Below are 16823 nucleotides of genomic sequence, written 5' to 3' on the forward strand. Positions count from 1 at the left end.
TCTACTCACCCGCAAGAGGCGTAGGCCTGGTGGCAGGTGCTAGACAAGGTTACCGCCGCTGCAGGCCGATGCACGATCCGATGACCTTTAGCCTTAGATCCTGACGACAGTGCGACCGCTGGTTTACCTGCACAGCATCAGAAATGAGATTTGATGGAGTCCGAAGGCTGAGGACGGGATACCACGTGGTAACGTTAAGGGCGGCTCGTTTGTCTTAATAAAACCGCGGCCCAGCATAGCGAGGGATTCGTGGGTAGCCATAAGTTAGGGAAGCCCTTCTCGTCCGTATCGAATCAAATCCATTTTTCCACCCTCATCCCCCTCTCTTCCTACCTTTTCCGCCTAGGTCCATCCGCCCCGTGCGAGCCTTGGGGTCTGAAATTTAGCGGTTAAACTGCGTGTTGGTGGGATGGTAGTTTGTTCGCGTCACTCTTTGTCTCGGACGATGGAGACCTCGGAACGCTGGGCGCGAATTCTGGCCAACCCACCTCACCGCACCGCAAAGAATGAAGCTTATAGAGCAGTATAGGTAGAAAGAGAACGAGAGGGCGAGTGTCTTGGAATTTATTGAGGTTTGGAGGCGAGATTAAAAATTTAGAAAAACCAGCAGTAGAGGCGTTCAACGCCAACGGCATCAGTAAATCGTACGAGTTCCTGGGCTTCCTCTGAAGTAACAATGTGACGATTAAAGGTAACTTGACCGCCCGACATCGGGAGATTGATTAAATCCTTCAAGAATTGCCCATTGTTTTATATACTTGTCCGATGAGAAACTAGTATTAATTTATGATTTTCATCGCACATTTTACCAGCGCCTAAAATTATCCAAACCGCGATGACTCGAATTCATTGAAATATTATGAGCCGATCATCTCTTACCTCCTTTCGTGTTTTGTTCGCTTTTGGAATGATTTTTCCCGTGATGAATCTTCCGCCTGGGCACATCTGGTATCGGTATCTGCTTGAGAGCATGGAGGTCGCGATGATCAGCATCGATAAGAGGATTCTCCAGCTGAGATTCAATTAGCTCAAAGCTCGTTGAGTTGTCGGGATGCGAAATGACCTTCACTGTAAATATCGATTTAGTACATGATTGGAGGAGGGATTCGGGGAATCGACGAATGGATATAAGAGTAAGCTAGCATTCTCTGAGGGTTTCGAGTCTGTTGAGGTAGTTTAATTCTATCGAGTTGTACTACTGCTGCCTTGTTTCTCTTATTGTTAGTTTAGCCGGTTTACCAATGGGAACAGGAAAGGCTTCGTGATGCGACGATCTGTAATATTCAGGGTGGGACATTGATTGGGTAGCTTATTCCAGTGTGTTTATTTGTTGTGTTTTTTATCATCGTGTGCGCCCCATTGGACATTTAAAGCGAGCGAGCGAGACGAGAATCGAAGAGCGCGGAGTCTAGTTGGCTTGTCTTTCGACACATGTAGATAGGTATAAACTGTTGACGACGGTGGTGGGTGCAGTGGTGGTGGGTGCAGTGGTGCTGGTGCGGGACGCGCATCGAATCGCGAGTGTGCTTAACTACCTCCTACCTACGAACCTTTGTCGACGAACCCGTCGAAGGCTTCGCTGAGACCGAATAGTCGGTCAATGGGCTGTCTGCCGCCGAGCCGTAGCTCGTTGTCGTCAAGGTCGATCATCTCGTCAACGACACTTCGATGCTCGTAAGTCGGTCTGGGTGCAAATTTCTTTCCATGGTAGTGCTGGTCGTGATCGTGATGATGATGATGGTGGTGCTGGTGGTGTTGGTGACCCGGTGCTGGTGCGGGTGCCGGTGCCGGTGATGGTGCGTGGCTATTGCGGTCATTATGGTGCTGGTGCTGGTTAGGGTTGCGATGACGGTGTTGTGTCTCGGAATTCGAGTGATTAGAGGAAAAAGAGGAGGATGAGTCGCCTGACGTGGAAGGGGAGTTTGGCGACGACGGTGCTAGGCTGTGCCGATTGTTTTCGTGCGAATAGACATTGCGATCGCGATTCTGTTCATGCCGGTCTTTGGAAAGGTGCTTTTGTTGATGCTCAGAGATGGTGACGGTGCTCGAAGCGTATTCATGCTCAGAGAATGGTGTTCGTCCCCCGGTGGCGGTTAGATCGTCAGAATCGTGCTCGTCGAAGGCGGGTTGGCGTCGAGGATGTTCGGGATCTGGATTGGGACGGGGGCCAGGATCTGGGTCGAGATCGAGACCATGGTTGTTGTGGTGTTGTTGGTGGTCAAGGATCGTACCAGGCGCGTGATGGCCTAGGTTCCCGTGACGCTGCTTAGGGACCTCAGGAGCCTCGGGCGGCGGCACCTCGTGGTAGCGGTACCGGGCCTCGATCTCATTGAATGTTCGCGTGGTTGCGGTGGCGGGGAAGAGAAAATATGGGTACATACTGGTCGGGGGGAACCAGAACTCTTGAAAGTTCTCCTGGTGGGGGTCGAACGGATAGAGCGCGGAGTCGGTCCCCGATAAGTCAATGGTCGCGGAAGGCAGAAACTCTGAAACACAGAAGAAGAGTCGCGGAGGGAGGGGATTTCTTCAGTCAAGGGGTGATGGCAGTGGTAGCGGGGGTTCGAGAGGACACCAACGAAGTTTCCTCGAGACACGCCCACCCATTTTGTATATGCATATAGGTATAATACCCATGGTTATGTGCATATGAAACCAGAATACCCAGCGCACGTGCGATGCCCCACGAAATGGCTTACAATTCATCGTGTTTCTCTTGTTTTTCTTCGCTACTCATTTTCTCTCCATCTCTTTCTCTACCTTTCTTCATCCTCCTCTCTACCCAAGAGATAGAGAAGGAGAGTGGAAAATTAATGAGAAGAATAACGGGGTGAAAGAAAGAATTCTAAGGAAGAGACTCAGTCAGCCCGAGATGTGAAAGAAGGACAGAGAGATAAACGAAGACCGCGTCAAGTTATTACGAAAGAGGATACAAGGGAGCAGAGAGAGATACTCCCCGTAGCCATTTCTGTTGCAACGCGAAACCGTACGGCGGTTATATAACGTAGGGTAAACTCACAAGGAGGAACACTTTCTCATTGGTCATAGAGTAAAACGGATGCAGAGACATGGAAAATACAGAGACAGACAGACAGACAGACAACAGAGAGATTGAGAAAAAGATACCAAGTCAGCGAAATGGCAACACTGTTAAAAGTATAATGTACGCACGATACACACGTGCAGCAGATCTCATGCTAGAATGAAAGGGCCCGGGCAGGGGGGGGGGGGACGAACTCCAAGCTGTGACAATAACAAAAATCAAGGATAATTCATGCAATGATGCGGATTTGCTTCATCATGCGGTGAGCATGCTTGCTGTGTTGCCACGTGCAGCGCGCGGCCGTCGCGTTGCTGTTCACTTCGGAACTTCAGATGATGCTCTCGTCCTCTGTGGATCTCGATGTTTGATCGTTCGTCCACAGGTTAGATACTTAGCACCGATGTAAGCCTTCGCTACTGATCTATATACACACGTGGCCTTCGCCAATTGGCCAAAGACGGGATTCAAGACTCAAATTTTTAGTGCCCGTATGCCCCGCCGCGGCGCTGCCACGCGGAATGGCGGTCATATCAACTATCGAGTGATCCCGTGGTTATGTTTACCTGCAGCCAAGCCGCGATCACTCAAGCGAACGCACGTCTTCCGACATTCTTCCTCGTGCTCCACGGGCTGCGCGTAAAATTTTCTTTACCGCATACTTAGGAGAGGCAACGGCCAAAGTGATCAAGACGTCAGTGGAGCACCGGAGTCAGCGCGGGACACGGCGTGTTATTGTGTGTTATGCTTACATACCTACGCGGCAGCACACACTCGCTTTTGGGAGCCAGCATACAGCCTAGCGTCGGATATACGGGTAGGACTGGCGGACCAGAAGGCTGGCTTCAAAGGATATTGATTTGCGACTCGCTCCTGTTAGGACGCCTCATGATCCGTCAAAGATTCACGGGCTCATCCCTGACCCCCGTTATACGCATGAAGCCAGGACGAGGATGTCCCCCCAGCTCCTACCCGTAGGCCGACGTTTCATAGGCGGGTAATCATGAGTACTAATCGTTGTGAAAAAAAGATCATCTCTGCACAAATATACACAGACAAAATTCGACTCAAATGGCTTAGGTATGTATGTACATAATAATATGGTATAAAGTATTGTGTTTTACGTGTGGTGGTGGATTTGTGTCGGTTTTCGGTGTGAGATGGCATTACTGCAGCATGATGCAAATGCGTGTCTTTGTCTTTCTGTGTGTGTTCCTGAACTCGTTCAGTATGTGTACACAATAAGTTCCACAACACCGACAGTCGCTCGAAAATGCTACTCAATTAGCATCAGCCTCGACCTACCCAGCTAGAACGTGAAGAGACGGCGGTAGAGAATATTTGAAAAAATAAATCTCGCAAATACACTCAAGAGTACGATATAATGACTGTTATATATAATGAAAAATTTTGATAAGTTACGACATTGAGTGAGTAATTGAACTGTATTTATGTAATAACAATACTGCAACAATAATTGACCAGTCTCGACTGGGAGGAGATGAGCAACCATCTCTGCAGCGCACTCACCGACGCACGGGTTGTGGTTCACTATCGAGAAGATCTTGTCGCATCTACGTTTCATGTGATTGTTCGGACAGATACATCCAAACATCGGAGATAGCCGCAGATGTGTCCAGGCATCATGACAGGTTTCCCTGTGAACATAACAGAACTGAATATCTTTGGAAAAATTCTGCTCTGAAAATCCATGTTACAACGAATATTGTATACCCGCAGATTTCACATAGAAAGTATTCGGAATAAATGTTGAAGGTCCTTCATGTTATTAGCAAAAAAAGCTCGCATTACTCGTGGACAAATTGTTATAGCCGTTTCGGAAGTGGTACGGGCCAACGAGCAGCTTGCTCAGCAGCTGCCATAGATCCGTTGTTATACATACATGCGCATGGCGTAAATCAAACCTCTGTAACTTCGCAGCACTGCCTTTGGTTCCCGGTGGAATCCTCGACAATCTCATAGCCGACACAGTTGTATAATCCACGGGTTGCGTACAAACTAGGGAGTGCGGTGGGTGAAGGGATGCGCCAACATCTTATGAATTTTAACTGGTTCGCCAAGGGTAGAGGTTCCTTACGATGTGCCGTAAAATCACCTTACGTGTCAAGCCGAGTACCGGATTATTCCATCTAGGTAGGGTATTTACTTGCTCGACATCCACCGATCAACCCGGGACCTTCAAGGCTACAGTCTTAACGAACCTCTTAGGCTGGAGACAAAGTACCTAATCGAGGCATGGGTCGAAAATTGCAAGCAAATAGACAATTGGCCAATTAAATCACCAGTTTTTTAACGCATATTCCATGTCGATGAATGGTATTTTCCACAAAAAGAACGTGACGTGAGTTCGGGGTAGCAAAAACAACCTCTGAACTATGAGTCGTTATTAATGGCGGGCTGAGGTTGATGCGACGTTTGATCACGAGCTGCGATACGTAACCGTCATTAGCTGCAAACTCCACGACCCACTTCGCGATGGGGAACAGATTAACGTAGCGGATGTGGCGTGTACCCGACTCCGACGAGTATCTAGCTACGCTGTATTAGCGTGGAATTTGGAATGACAACAGGATAGTCTGGTTCCCAAAATTTGAGGACATTTGGTGAACCTTTCATCGCTGGTTGATCCTTGCGTTCTCTCAATTTTTCGGGAACACTTAACGAATCGGCAAGTTTCGTTAAATTCATGAAATTAGAGATAGGTACAAGATAGGAAGTGGGGGACTGTTGAGGTGATAAGTAAGGTGCGATCCCCAGCCTCCGGAAAACTTGCAATTTCTCTAACCAATGAGATAAGCACTCGGCGGCAGAGTTGGATTCTGCGACGGCTGTCTAGGATGTAAAAACGATAGTGTGAACCGGGTGAACGAGGAGTTCACGAAGGCTTTCCAAGAAGTTCTCGAGAGATGTAGATAAAGCAGGAAACAATGCCGGAAGGACTTTAACGAAAGTCTGTAATTAAATTCCGAGTAAACGGCGAGCCAGATCCCATCACGAGCGGTGGTCGATAATTCCTAAGGAATTACAAAAATTACCGACCTCCGGCACCTCCTGATCTCAACCGGCATTTTGAAGCCTTGTCTCGAAACTGACCCTTCGCGTCATTATCCTGTTTCACCCTAAAGATTTGTTCAAGATTTCCATGGATGGCATCTTCAGTCAGTGAAATATATCCTGCATTGTTCACCGTCAACCCATTCTACTCCCTTTACGAACAGATGTTACCGGGTTCTGGATTCAAGGGATCGTGATTAATTGATTTGGTGGACATGGTTTACATTGTTTCTAGAGGGAGTCATGCTCTGACTTCCGAATCTCCTGCCCGCGACGTCGTTGCAGAAGTTGCGCCAGCTGAATTAACGCACGCCAAGACTGGGTTGCTTCAAGCAATTTCCCGTCCCCCCGCATTGGCCTCTCTGACTTCTGATCCTTCCTCAACGAGCACCCGGGTTTCCTTACTCGCTCTCGTGGCGTGGAAGAACCCAGATCCCTGACCCGACCCAATCCCACGCAAGTGCAGTCATCCTTGGAGAGGAGTCTCTGAAATATCGTTGGAACACTTTTGAAGAATACATCTTCAACAATGTCATTTCGTTGCTTGACCAATGTCGACTTTTCCTTATCCCTTAGCAAGATCCACATCTTGCGTTACGACTCGCTGGACTTTTCAGCATTTTTAACTCGTAAACTACACGCTTGAGTTAGGGACTTCAGGATTCTGCGTGTACTCACAAGACCACGATAAGGTTTAGAGACAGCTCTACGCATCGCAGAGTGCTATAGTAGACACGGTTGATGATAAAAGTTTCATTAGTTCACCCGAGTTATTAGTTTGTTAATATTTCAACGAGGCTTGGAATAATCATTGCATGGATTCCATTTATCAATTGAGATTTTCATTGCACACATAATCTGAAGAAATACATTAGACATCAGAAAATAGAAACGTCACAATATCGAATTTCCACAGATGTGAAAAACTAATTCATAGTATTTCAAAATAAAAAGAGGTGAAGTATGAAAAAACGGAAGTGTAAAAAGATCAAAGTATAGAAAGCCAAAATGTAGAATCGTCAGAATTCTGACCATTCCATACTTTGACCTTTCGTTATTCCGGCGTTCTTATACTAAGACTTCTTACATTTTTAAATTCTATGAAGTAGATAGTTGCGGCATTGAAAATTCGATGTTGTGACCCTTCTATTTTCTGAATTTGTCACAGTTTCATCCCCACCTAATTTGTTATGTGACTGTCAAATACCGTAACCAAAGAGATTAGTTGCAGTTCAATAGTTCGACGGTCAAAGACTAGATCCGCAAGTTAGTTCGAACGTACAGAATTGACTTTCCATTCCATCCGAACGGCTATGGTTTAATTTGAGACATTTACAATACATTAGTGTTGTGATAGAAACCACCAAATAAAATTACAACAAACTTCCGGTAAAGATATTTTATCCAAGAAGTTAATGAAAGAGGAAATTTCCGTAACAAAATGACGTCAGTTGGGATGTGTTCTCATATTCGGGATCCTTACGTCAACAATAAAGAAACCGAGGAAGCTGAATTCAAGCTCGGGAAAGAGGCGGTTGCTTATTTCGAGGGTCCGGCAGAGAATCGTGGGGAAACGAAAACGAGGACCACTAGGATAACTACGGCAAGGCCAAAGGTGAGGGCGACGCAATTTCTACCGATCGCTTTTTCATCCTATATCACATTCTTGATGCCCTCTGCCTCTAGATATTCGGTAACCTCTACAATTTATTTTAAATTGTCTCATACTTTTTTTTTACCTCATTCAATGTTTTATTTTCTTTAACTGCTGGCGGAAATTTTTCTGGGTATTTCTACTTCAAACCGCTTGCGCGTTTTGTCCTGAGTCCTTCCTTCACTGCAAAACAAAGTAGCCTAGCAGATGGTAGCCTAGGTAAGCCGCCTTGTATGCGTGCGTCAAAAGGATCTTTTAAATATTTGCTGAAGATTAAATACATGCTCAAAAATACTGGAAGGTATTTTTTACCTGTGGGAAGAGACCTGTTAGTGGACGTAACTATCCCACTACCTTGGGCCCAAGGGATCGAAATGAATGAGCAAACCAAAAGACGCGAGACATGTTTCTTCTTCTTGATTGGTTTGGCTTTCTGAAAATTTGGCGTGTGGTATCATCCGGCTTGAGGTACGAGATTACAAGACGATTCATAACGAGACGTGAGAATCAATTTTTCGTGAGGAAAGTTGGCGGCAAGTCATGTGGATGTAGATTACACCCTCAGTGAATGGATTACGCGGTAAAACAAGGTGCAAGATGGCAGACGTTTTCCTGCTTTCACTCTCTCTCTCTCTCTCTCTCTCTCTCTTCTCGGGTTTCTTGGCTATCTGAAGGGCCGCGGTTAACTGGATTGCTGGTGTCAACCGCAAACAATGGTCAAGACATCCAGCGGAAGACACCGATTAATTCTATCCAACTAGGGAAATTTTCCACTAACTATTCACCGCGTGCTCGGGATCGTACGTCACCTCCGTGTTACTCTGCACCATGTGAATATCGCTTGGCGATCGATGATCGGCATAATGCAAACTAAATTATACCGCCAGCCGTGGGCCTTGGCTCGTTCAGGACGACGAAATGTTCTACTTCGTCTTCGTTCCGCCACCCCCACGAAACTGTTTTCCTGTAAAGCAATTCCCATCTTCAAGGATGAAGGGCCAAACTGGGGTCTGCGAGAGGGATCGATGATGCTGGGTGTAACCTACGATGTTTGAAGATTGCAGCAGTGGAGTTGATAGCTATTTTCAAGAGCAACTTTATACATGAACTCTGGCCCACGTGTGTATGAGTTAGAGTGAAAAGGAGAGAGGCAGCATATGCTATTCCTGGACTTGCCTCAGCGTGGAAATGTCAAGGCGAATCGATAACTCTGCAGTGCCGGCTGCACTCGGAATCAAAAACCAGCCACCGTTGTGTTCGGGACACCGTCCAAATACCTCGTTCGAAATTCAAATCACATTGGACAAGTAAACCGTCACCGCTGTCCACTTCCATCGGGAATTGGAGAACCACGCGCGAGTCTATCTGACCGCAATCCACTCGAGCATGTGGAGAAACGTGGGCGGTCCGCGTTGTTGTGGTACAGAGTGAGTAACGAAAGACAACAGAATGCACACGCGAACCGTGCGTTACGTCGACGTTGCTCTTTTTTCTCTTGCAACTCGAACCTTCGATTAAAAGTACAACGGTTGGGTCCTCTGTCCCCGAGGAAACCCATTTCCGACCAAAGCCCTGCAGACGATCGAATCGTTCTACGAACCAATACACCAGGCACATGTATCTATTCCCTATATGAAACATGCCGTCAACTGTTTTCAAGTTATTCAAGCCTCGTATATTCCAGTTGGTCCCACCAGTGTCTGTAATCTATCTCGACCTACTTCTTTTGGCTGTACGCATAGGTTAATTATTAACTCGAGGACCAACGGAAATCAATAATTGAACGGATTAACCGCCAACTGGCGGGTTATTTGAAAATTTTCCGATCCTCGAAACACTACGCCCAATAGTTCGCACCCTCCATTCTAAATCCCCTATCGTTCCACGTTAATTATGCGGTATTGAAATTCGGATTCTGATGTAATACTTGATGAGCATTTTATGTATCTTTTAATTCCGTTTCATCTACTTACTCAAGGCCGGTGTTCAGATCAGATCACAGTTCTTTCAAAGTGACTTGGAGATATTCGTACTAAATCTGGGCAACGTTCTTGTAGGAATACCACAAATTATATCATCAAGGCAAACTGACGGGACCGCAATTAGGACGACGCAGTGAAGTTGGAACCACTGTAAGTAATTGGTAATTAGTAGCCGCCTCTCCCTCAGCATGCCGGTGCCTTGAGGCTTCTCGCACCATCTCAACGCGTTTCAATATGTATTCGCACCCTATAAACTCACTCCGCAATGAGTAGAAGCGAAAGAAACGGCGGAGCGGAGTCGACTTGGGGGGACTGAAAAATAAGCTTGTCATGACCGACAGATTTTCCTTCCACTTCACAGTCACTGTGTGCAAACTTGGCTGAATGTGTACCTTATACAAGTACTTACGTGCTAGCTTTATACCGTATTTTCTTTTCTAACTCTGATGAACCGCAACGCTTCTACTACCTCATTCGATTTCCCCTAACCCTTGATTGTCCTAATTCGCCACCCTAAGGTGAATCCATCGATATTTTTCACACGAACTGGAGAACTGTTCCAGACGCATACACGACCCATATTTTTTTTATTAAGTTCTACTCATTCTAACGCAAGATAAAGAAATAAAGAGCGAGGTCGCCTGAACTTAACAGCTCCGTAAATCACAGTTGCTATAAAAATCAAGTGCAATAAAAACTGAACTACTTATACACATGTTCGTGATTGATACTGCAGCTGAAGTTGTTGGTTTTAGAAATGAACGTGGGATAAGTTAAACTGGAAAGCCGTCAAGTGTCACGTGAGCGTTCGTCAGATGAAAAATAGTTTCCTTAACCGACGCTGACTGCGCAGTAAATTGAACTACGTCTAGAAGTTCAACCACGTCTTGTCTGATTGTCAAACATCGGTAAGAATTATGCTCCTCGTCGCCTGGTCTCACTTTGTCAATGCAATATTGGCTCCTTTCGTTGTGGTGGCTTTCAAGACGAGCTTACAGAAAAATAGCGTGAATTAAAGTGATCCTCTTCCAGGTGTGCCTGAAAAATTCTTCATCTCAGTTGCCAACACCGCTATGAATACTTCAGCGATTTTGGGATGTTGAAACCAACGGAAACTTATCGCAGGGGATAATGAAATGCTTTAGTTTCAGGTCCGGGAAATGTGAGAAAGCAGCTCATACATGAGACGATGAATTTGAACACGGCCAGCTTAGAGTGTCAATTTACACGACTTACGATACACGACTACGTTCACGTTTCGCATGGTGGTAGAGTTTTCGACCTCCAAAGACGTGGCAAAATTACAGTCCACCTTCCTCGCAGCTTGGTTGGCCTTTCCTCGAAATCCACCTCGTGGATTCAAGTCCACACACGTCAGTCGATCGATAAGGTTCAACTGTTTGTCTACTCCAGAGGCGGAGGTGCTTAACGAAGACGCATGCAGCTATCGTAGCTTCCTCGTTATCCACTACGTCGTTGGGGCACTGCAAATATTCATCGTTACTACCGAGCCGCGTTGGCTTGGCATGACAATTTTTGTACTTTCCTCATCGTTAATCGACTATTTGCCCGAAGTAACAACCTCAAGAACCAGGCAAGGCTGCAGGGGTGGGAGACATGGAATTTAAAGAATGGAAAAGTGCCGGGATTCTCTCAAACTTCGTGTATACAGTCTATCACAGGGGCTTGAGGGGTTGCTGCTAAAATCACTCACCCTACACCTAATTGCTTTCCAAAGTGTGACGGCGCCGGCTTTGGATGTAAGTGAGGCGATAGCCAAGGGCGAAACCTCGCTGAACTGGGTTATTTAATAACCCTTATGCCCCTGTATTCTCCCGATCACCCAACGCGTTCTTAGTGTCATTACACGGTTGATAGCCTGTTGCAAAAGCTTACTGTCAACACAAGTCCGATCGAACCACCGTGCATCCAACCGCTCTGTACGCGTCAGCCATGCGATGCATGGTGGAATCGATACCTACAATACCGCACAGAGACACGCTCGTTCGACAAAGGGGTTAATTATGACTGTCCTCTGATATGTAGCGATGTTGTGCTCCATTGTTACCGAAGACTGCCACTCGCTGCTATCAACAGCCTTTGGCCTCCACGCTTTGTTAAAGGGTTCAATTCTCCGCGAGCTTTCGTTTAGCGGAATGGCGGGTGCGGTATCTGCAGGCTATTTCAGACTGTCTATTCAAATATTTTCAACATTTGGACTTGGATTTCAGCTGCTAAAATTGAGATAAAGTCAGGTCAAGATATACCACGAGTCATAAGTAAAAGACGCTTATCAGTTGTAAGGCCATTCACGGATGACGTCTATCCGACTTTGTAAGGATGCTTTGACGCGATGAGAGGTAAAATATACCTGCAGTGCATCTATATCATTCTTCGGAAGATGTCTACTCGAAAGTTGGAACAAACTTTGGCGGAGAATGAGACAAACACAATCTCATTTTTTATATACGTATAATGTTACCGATAGAACAAAGACGTTTCAGAGTGATTCCACAAAAAGTTTGTGTTTAACTATTTGCTCAAAGTTTGTTCAGTAGAACTTTAGCAGTCATGGAAGCTCAACAAAGTCGAGAGGACGGGATCTCCGATCCTCCACCTCTCATTATTTATCACAAGACGACGTTTGTTCCATGACTGATTTTTTGTGTCTGGCTGAATAAAAAATTGACCGATTAAATAATATTATCAGCGGGTCTGCGACATTCGATTTTCTCTTCGCCTATTTTTATTACCGCTATGCCACGCACACGATTTGACCATTTCACAAAAGTAGCATCAACTCATCGTGTATCGTACGTAGAAACACCGCTGGCGTGGGAGAGTGTCAGGTTTATTATATCGTTTGTTATATTGTTGTGACATATTCGCAAGCTCACGCAAGGCGCAGCTGAAATCAAAGGTCACCTTCGACTGAAAACTCCTCTGTGAATGCGACGTGAACCGGGCAGAACCTAATGTCACTTTGTACCGTCTATCGGCGATATCAGGGGCGCTTTGCCCCCCTCGGACCTCTCCGCGCACATATTCAAAGCGACAAGAAAACGACGCGATAAGGACTTCGCCCCAAACTATCGCCGCTACTTTATAGGTTGGCGAGGTCGCACCCCTATCGCGAGATGTGAATGCGTATGTGCGAATTAACGTATGGTGTGGTGGATGTAGCAGGTAACGATAAGCGATGGCGGTGATAATTACTGGGAAATTCAAACAAAGGTTGGTTACGTAACAGGGACGAGAGAAAGTGCGGCAATTATCAGCTTGAGTAAGCAGGAAAAAAATTCCCTCTCAACCTGGGTCCGGTATATCCGTGGTATTCTCATTGTACTTGACGCGGTGCAGCATGTTGGAAATTTTTTTTCTTTTGTCAACAGTTTATATTATGCAACTATAACAGAAAATTGTTTTTACAAAACAAATGCCTCATGCATAATGTGCAAGTATCGGGTGGATGAAAAATTGTTGTTCATACCTCGAAGGGTTTTTATTTGAAATCGATTATTTTCATATCTTTTTTTTTTTTTTTTTTGAGAAACTTGTGATTGAGCAACGAGTACCGTATTTTCAGCTTGTTGTGATACGGTTATGTTTACAACGCTTCTGTGTGTTTATCGAGTTTTTTTCCTTCATGTATACACATTTATCCTCCAATCGGTTCAAAGGAAAAACGTTACCGTTAAAAATAAAACGTGAAATTAATCGAAAGGGGAAAAGTCTCGTTGAAATATCTTCCATACTTTGTCGGTGGAATTGTCTGCCAAACCCCCGAGGCTTTTGCGAGGGGTGGGGCACTTCGAACGCTGCAGTGAGAAAACAGCAAATCCGAACGAATCGAGTAGGAGCTTCAGATTTATCTGAATCGCGTCTTATCGCGGGGCGGCAGCGCGCGGCATGGGTTACAGGTAAGTCGAGGTTCGTCGCATTGCAGGCATAGTTCCGGTACTTCCTCGATCAACTTCCGGCTGATCGAAGAGGGTGAATGGGGCCCTCGACTCTCGGGCGATCTGACGTAGTAAGCGCATCACGAAAATTTTCACCATGTCAACTGTAGATCATTTATCTCCACCCGCAAAAAGATCTGATCTCAGCTATTATATCGTGCTTACGTAATTTTACCAAAAAGTTACATCACGCCACCTTTCACTTTATCGCGAATTTCCCAGTCTCGAACAAACCGCCCGTGTAACCTGATCTGCAGGTCTCCCAGTCAAAGGAACTCTTTCATCCACCGTCTCTTTATACACGTATGTAACATATTATACACTTGACAATAAGAGCTGACAGTGTTTTTAACCTGCGGGTGGTAAACATGTCCTCTACTCAAGGTGCGCAGAAGCAACGTTCAAAGTTGGCAGATTGAGCATCCGACTACGCATGCGTGAGTTTTGACGTATTTTCACGCAGGCTCAAGATTCAGGTGTCAAGCTCGAGTTATGGAGGTTATGTAGGTAATACGATTTTTTTTTTAGGCCATTCGATCTTGAATAAGTAATTTGGTCATTAAGGAATTCTAGGTAGCGTCTTAACACAATATCAGCTGTACACAGCAACACAGCATCAGGTATATCGTTTTTTTTAGGTTAATGTTGCTGGTGGAGAAACAACGATGAATTTGTGCAATTGTAAAAGTCAATAGCTCGACATTTTCATAATTGATGCAAACAAGTTGGAATCGACCAATAATGTTAAGAGTCCGTGTGTCGCCAAACGCTGGTGCCAGTTGGCACCTGTAGATAGGAGAGGCTAATCAGTTTCGAGAAACGAATCCGTTCTCGTACCCAAAACCTGCACATTGTATAAAAGTCCTTCCATTCTTTCGTTCCATATTCATTTCTTTCTCCATTCAAGAAATACACCAGCGAAAGGAATGCGTGTAAATCGCGGTTACATCTGCCTCTGGGGTAACATGTACAGGAATTATTAGGTGCGTCGCGACGTTTCAATTCCAAGAAAGCATTATCGCCTTGAAGTTGTGCACGTGGCGGAAAGCATCCTATACCTGCGTGTACGTGCCGAAGACACAGACATAAGCTATACTGTATGAACGTGTAAGGAGGATGAGCGAGACGCGTATTAGATACAACAAAAAGTTCGACCACCGTGACTTGACCTCTTATACGCCGTACCCGTGGCACAAAGGTTAACCATCTTGAGCTTCGGATCCAAGGCGCAGTATTGTTATTGACAAAGGAAAGGTCATTTGAGTAATTTAGGTTTTCCTTTTCTTTTTCTCTCCACTTTTCTCGGAGCAGCTGCGCAGCCAGTGGCCACAGATTGCCACCAAGGTCACACCAGGTATACCTATTATAAGTGTGAGGAGGCGACTGCACGCTGCACGTCCTCGTCATACAAGACATGAAGACTACGTAAGGAGCTCGAACTCAAATAGGATAATTGACGAAACTTGTCCCAGCAATCGTACACATTAAGTTTATTTTCTGTACCATTTTCTGTACACAGCGTTGCTAGTGGTCCTTTTACACCAAAATGTCTTTGGTTGCAAGGATGCCGAAGATCGATAAATCGATCATCTTGTGACATCTTATTTTCGGCTGCTTTTCGTTAACATGGAGTTGGTACTCCTTATGTAGTCTCCATGGTACGGGATCGGCTCGCGGCTTTGAGGCAAATTGAAGAGGGCGCCACCAGCGGAAATATGCGAACGCGTTCAGATCGGTTCGGACCCAATCACAGTGGACATTCCAGGTATGGACGCGAGCGTTCGCGCACATTGGAGCAGCGGCTTGGAGTTGAGCCGCTGCTGGATGCGTGGTTTAAAGAAGATGGATATAAATGGTGCACGCCAACTCCCGAGGGAGCCCCTCTCGCCAAATCGTTATTCGCCAGACGTATACGTATCTCTTCCATGTATGCACATACGCAGAGGCGCCTGTACATAAGCCGCCTCATGTACATATGTGCACACGTGTACACGCCTCCGGTGCGCCTAGGCCAGAGGGACTTGACTCCGAGGTTGGGTGTCCGATACCCCTTCTTCTTCATCCCAGCAACCTCTCCTCCCCAACCTGGAGAGAGCGTCGAGAGAAAATCGATGGGGAATCATCGCCGATGGAGGTCTCTACACTCCGCGGTCGATCCTGAAGGGATACGAAGCGGCGAGGCGAAACGGGGCAAAGCGGAACAAACGGGATACTAAGTAAGTTCACTCGTAGTCCCAGAGTCTTATAATATCTGAGTAACTGCGTGCGTTCATGTATGCCTGGAGCTTTTGGTGAAACTCGCCACCCACCGCCCGCAGACAGGCAACCGAAGCTACACTTTGAATATCGAGCAACACAAAATGTAGCTTCGGTTAACTGCCCCGCGAACGAACAATCACCAGTAAATAAACAAACTACAAAAAATTATACCCTATGCATAGTGATTTTAACGTGGTTGTTCGTTCATTGGTGGAATTTCTTAAAGTGTTTCTTCAATGGTGTATTTATCCTATATGTACTCGTGGCGTCGGGTGGTGCGTTTCACAAAAAACTATCGATACACAGAAATGAGGGGGGGGGGGGGGGGGAGGGGAGGATTTAATCTGGATACATCGCGGTAAACTGGCTGCTCCCCAAAGTTGACCCCCCCCCCCCCCCCCCCGCCTTCTTTGCTGTCCCAATCTCAACTCCGATTCCGCTTCCCTCTCTCTGAGACTTGGCAATTAGCCTCGGCGCGTCGACATTGCAGAGGACAAGAGGGGTGAAGGGAATGGGAGAGTGAGGTATATACGTGGAAAACGAGGCGGAAGGGATAAGGGTGGCTCGAGATAACGACAAATTCAGCAATCATCGCGCGATTAATAGATAGTAAACAGCGCCACGAGGTGGAGTTGACCCTCGTAAACGGACCCTGGGACTCGAATTCGGTGAGACTAAAACAGCTACGGCTGTGTCGGTATATACTGGGAAAACCAATCGGATTTTACTCTCTCTATACTATACTACGTTTATCGAGTAGTTCGGGGTGTGCTTGTGTACAGCAACAACCTGCACCCTTAGGCGTAGAGTATGTTGAGCTATACTATGTATACATGTAGAATAGACCAGCTATACAA

General features: G+C 46.1%; 1 protein-coding gene across 3 annotated transcripts in view; it reads right to left on the reverse strand.

Moving 5' to 3' along the window:
* Positions 1-16823, reverse strand: part of LOC124410782 — a 70972-nt gene that overhangs the window by 8053 nt on the left and 46096 nt on the right. For 2 of the 3 annotated variants that reach the window (XR_006929623.1, XM_046889393.1), the window contains exons 5-8: positions 4568-4695; positions 1551-2486; positions 880-1068; positions 10-127 (exon numbers count right to left, since the gene is read on the reverse strand). Coding sequence is in view for 2 of the 3 variants with exons in the window: in XM_046889393.1 (XP_046745349.1) it covers positions 10-127; positions 880-1068; positions 1551-2486; positions 4568-4695 (1371 nt within the window). In the remaining variant the exon portion in view is untranslated. The remainder of the gene's footprint in view (positions 1-9; positions 128-879; positions 1069-1550; positions 2487-4567; positions 4696-16823) is intronic. The other variant, XM_046889394.1, reaches the window with a different exon arrangement.

This window comes from Diprion similis, chromosome 10, assembly GCF_021155765.1.
Source record: "Diprion similis isolate iyDipSimi1 chromosome 10, iyDipSimi1.1, whole genome shotgun sequence".
Lineage (NCBI taxonomy): Eukaryota > Metazoa > Arthropoda > Insecta > Hymenoptera > Diprionidae > Diprion > Diprion similis.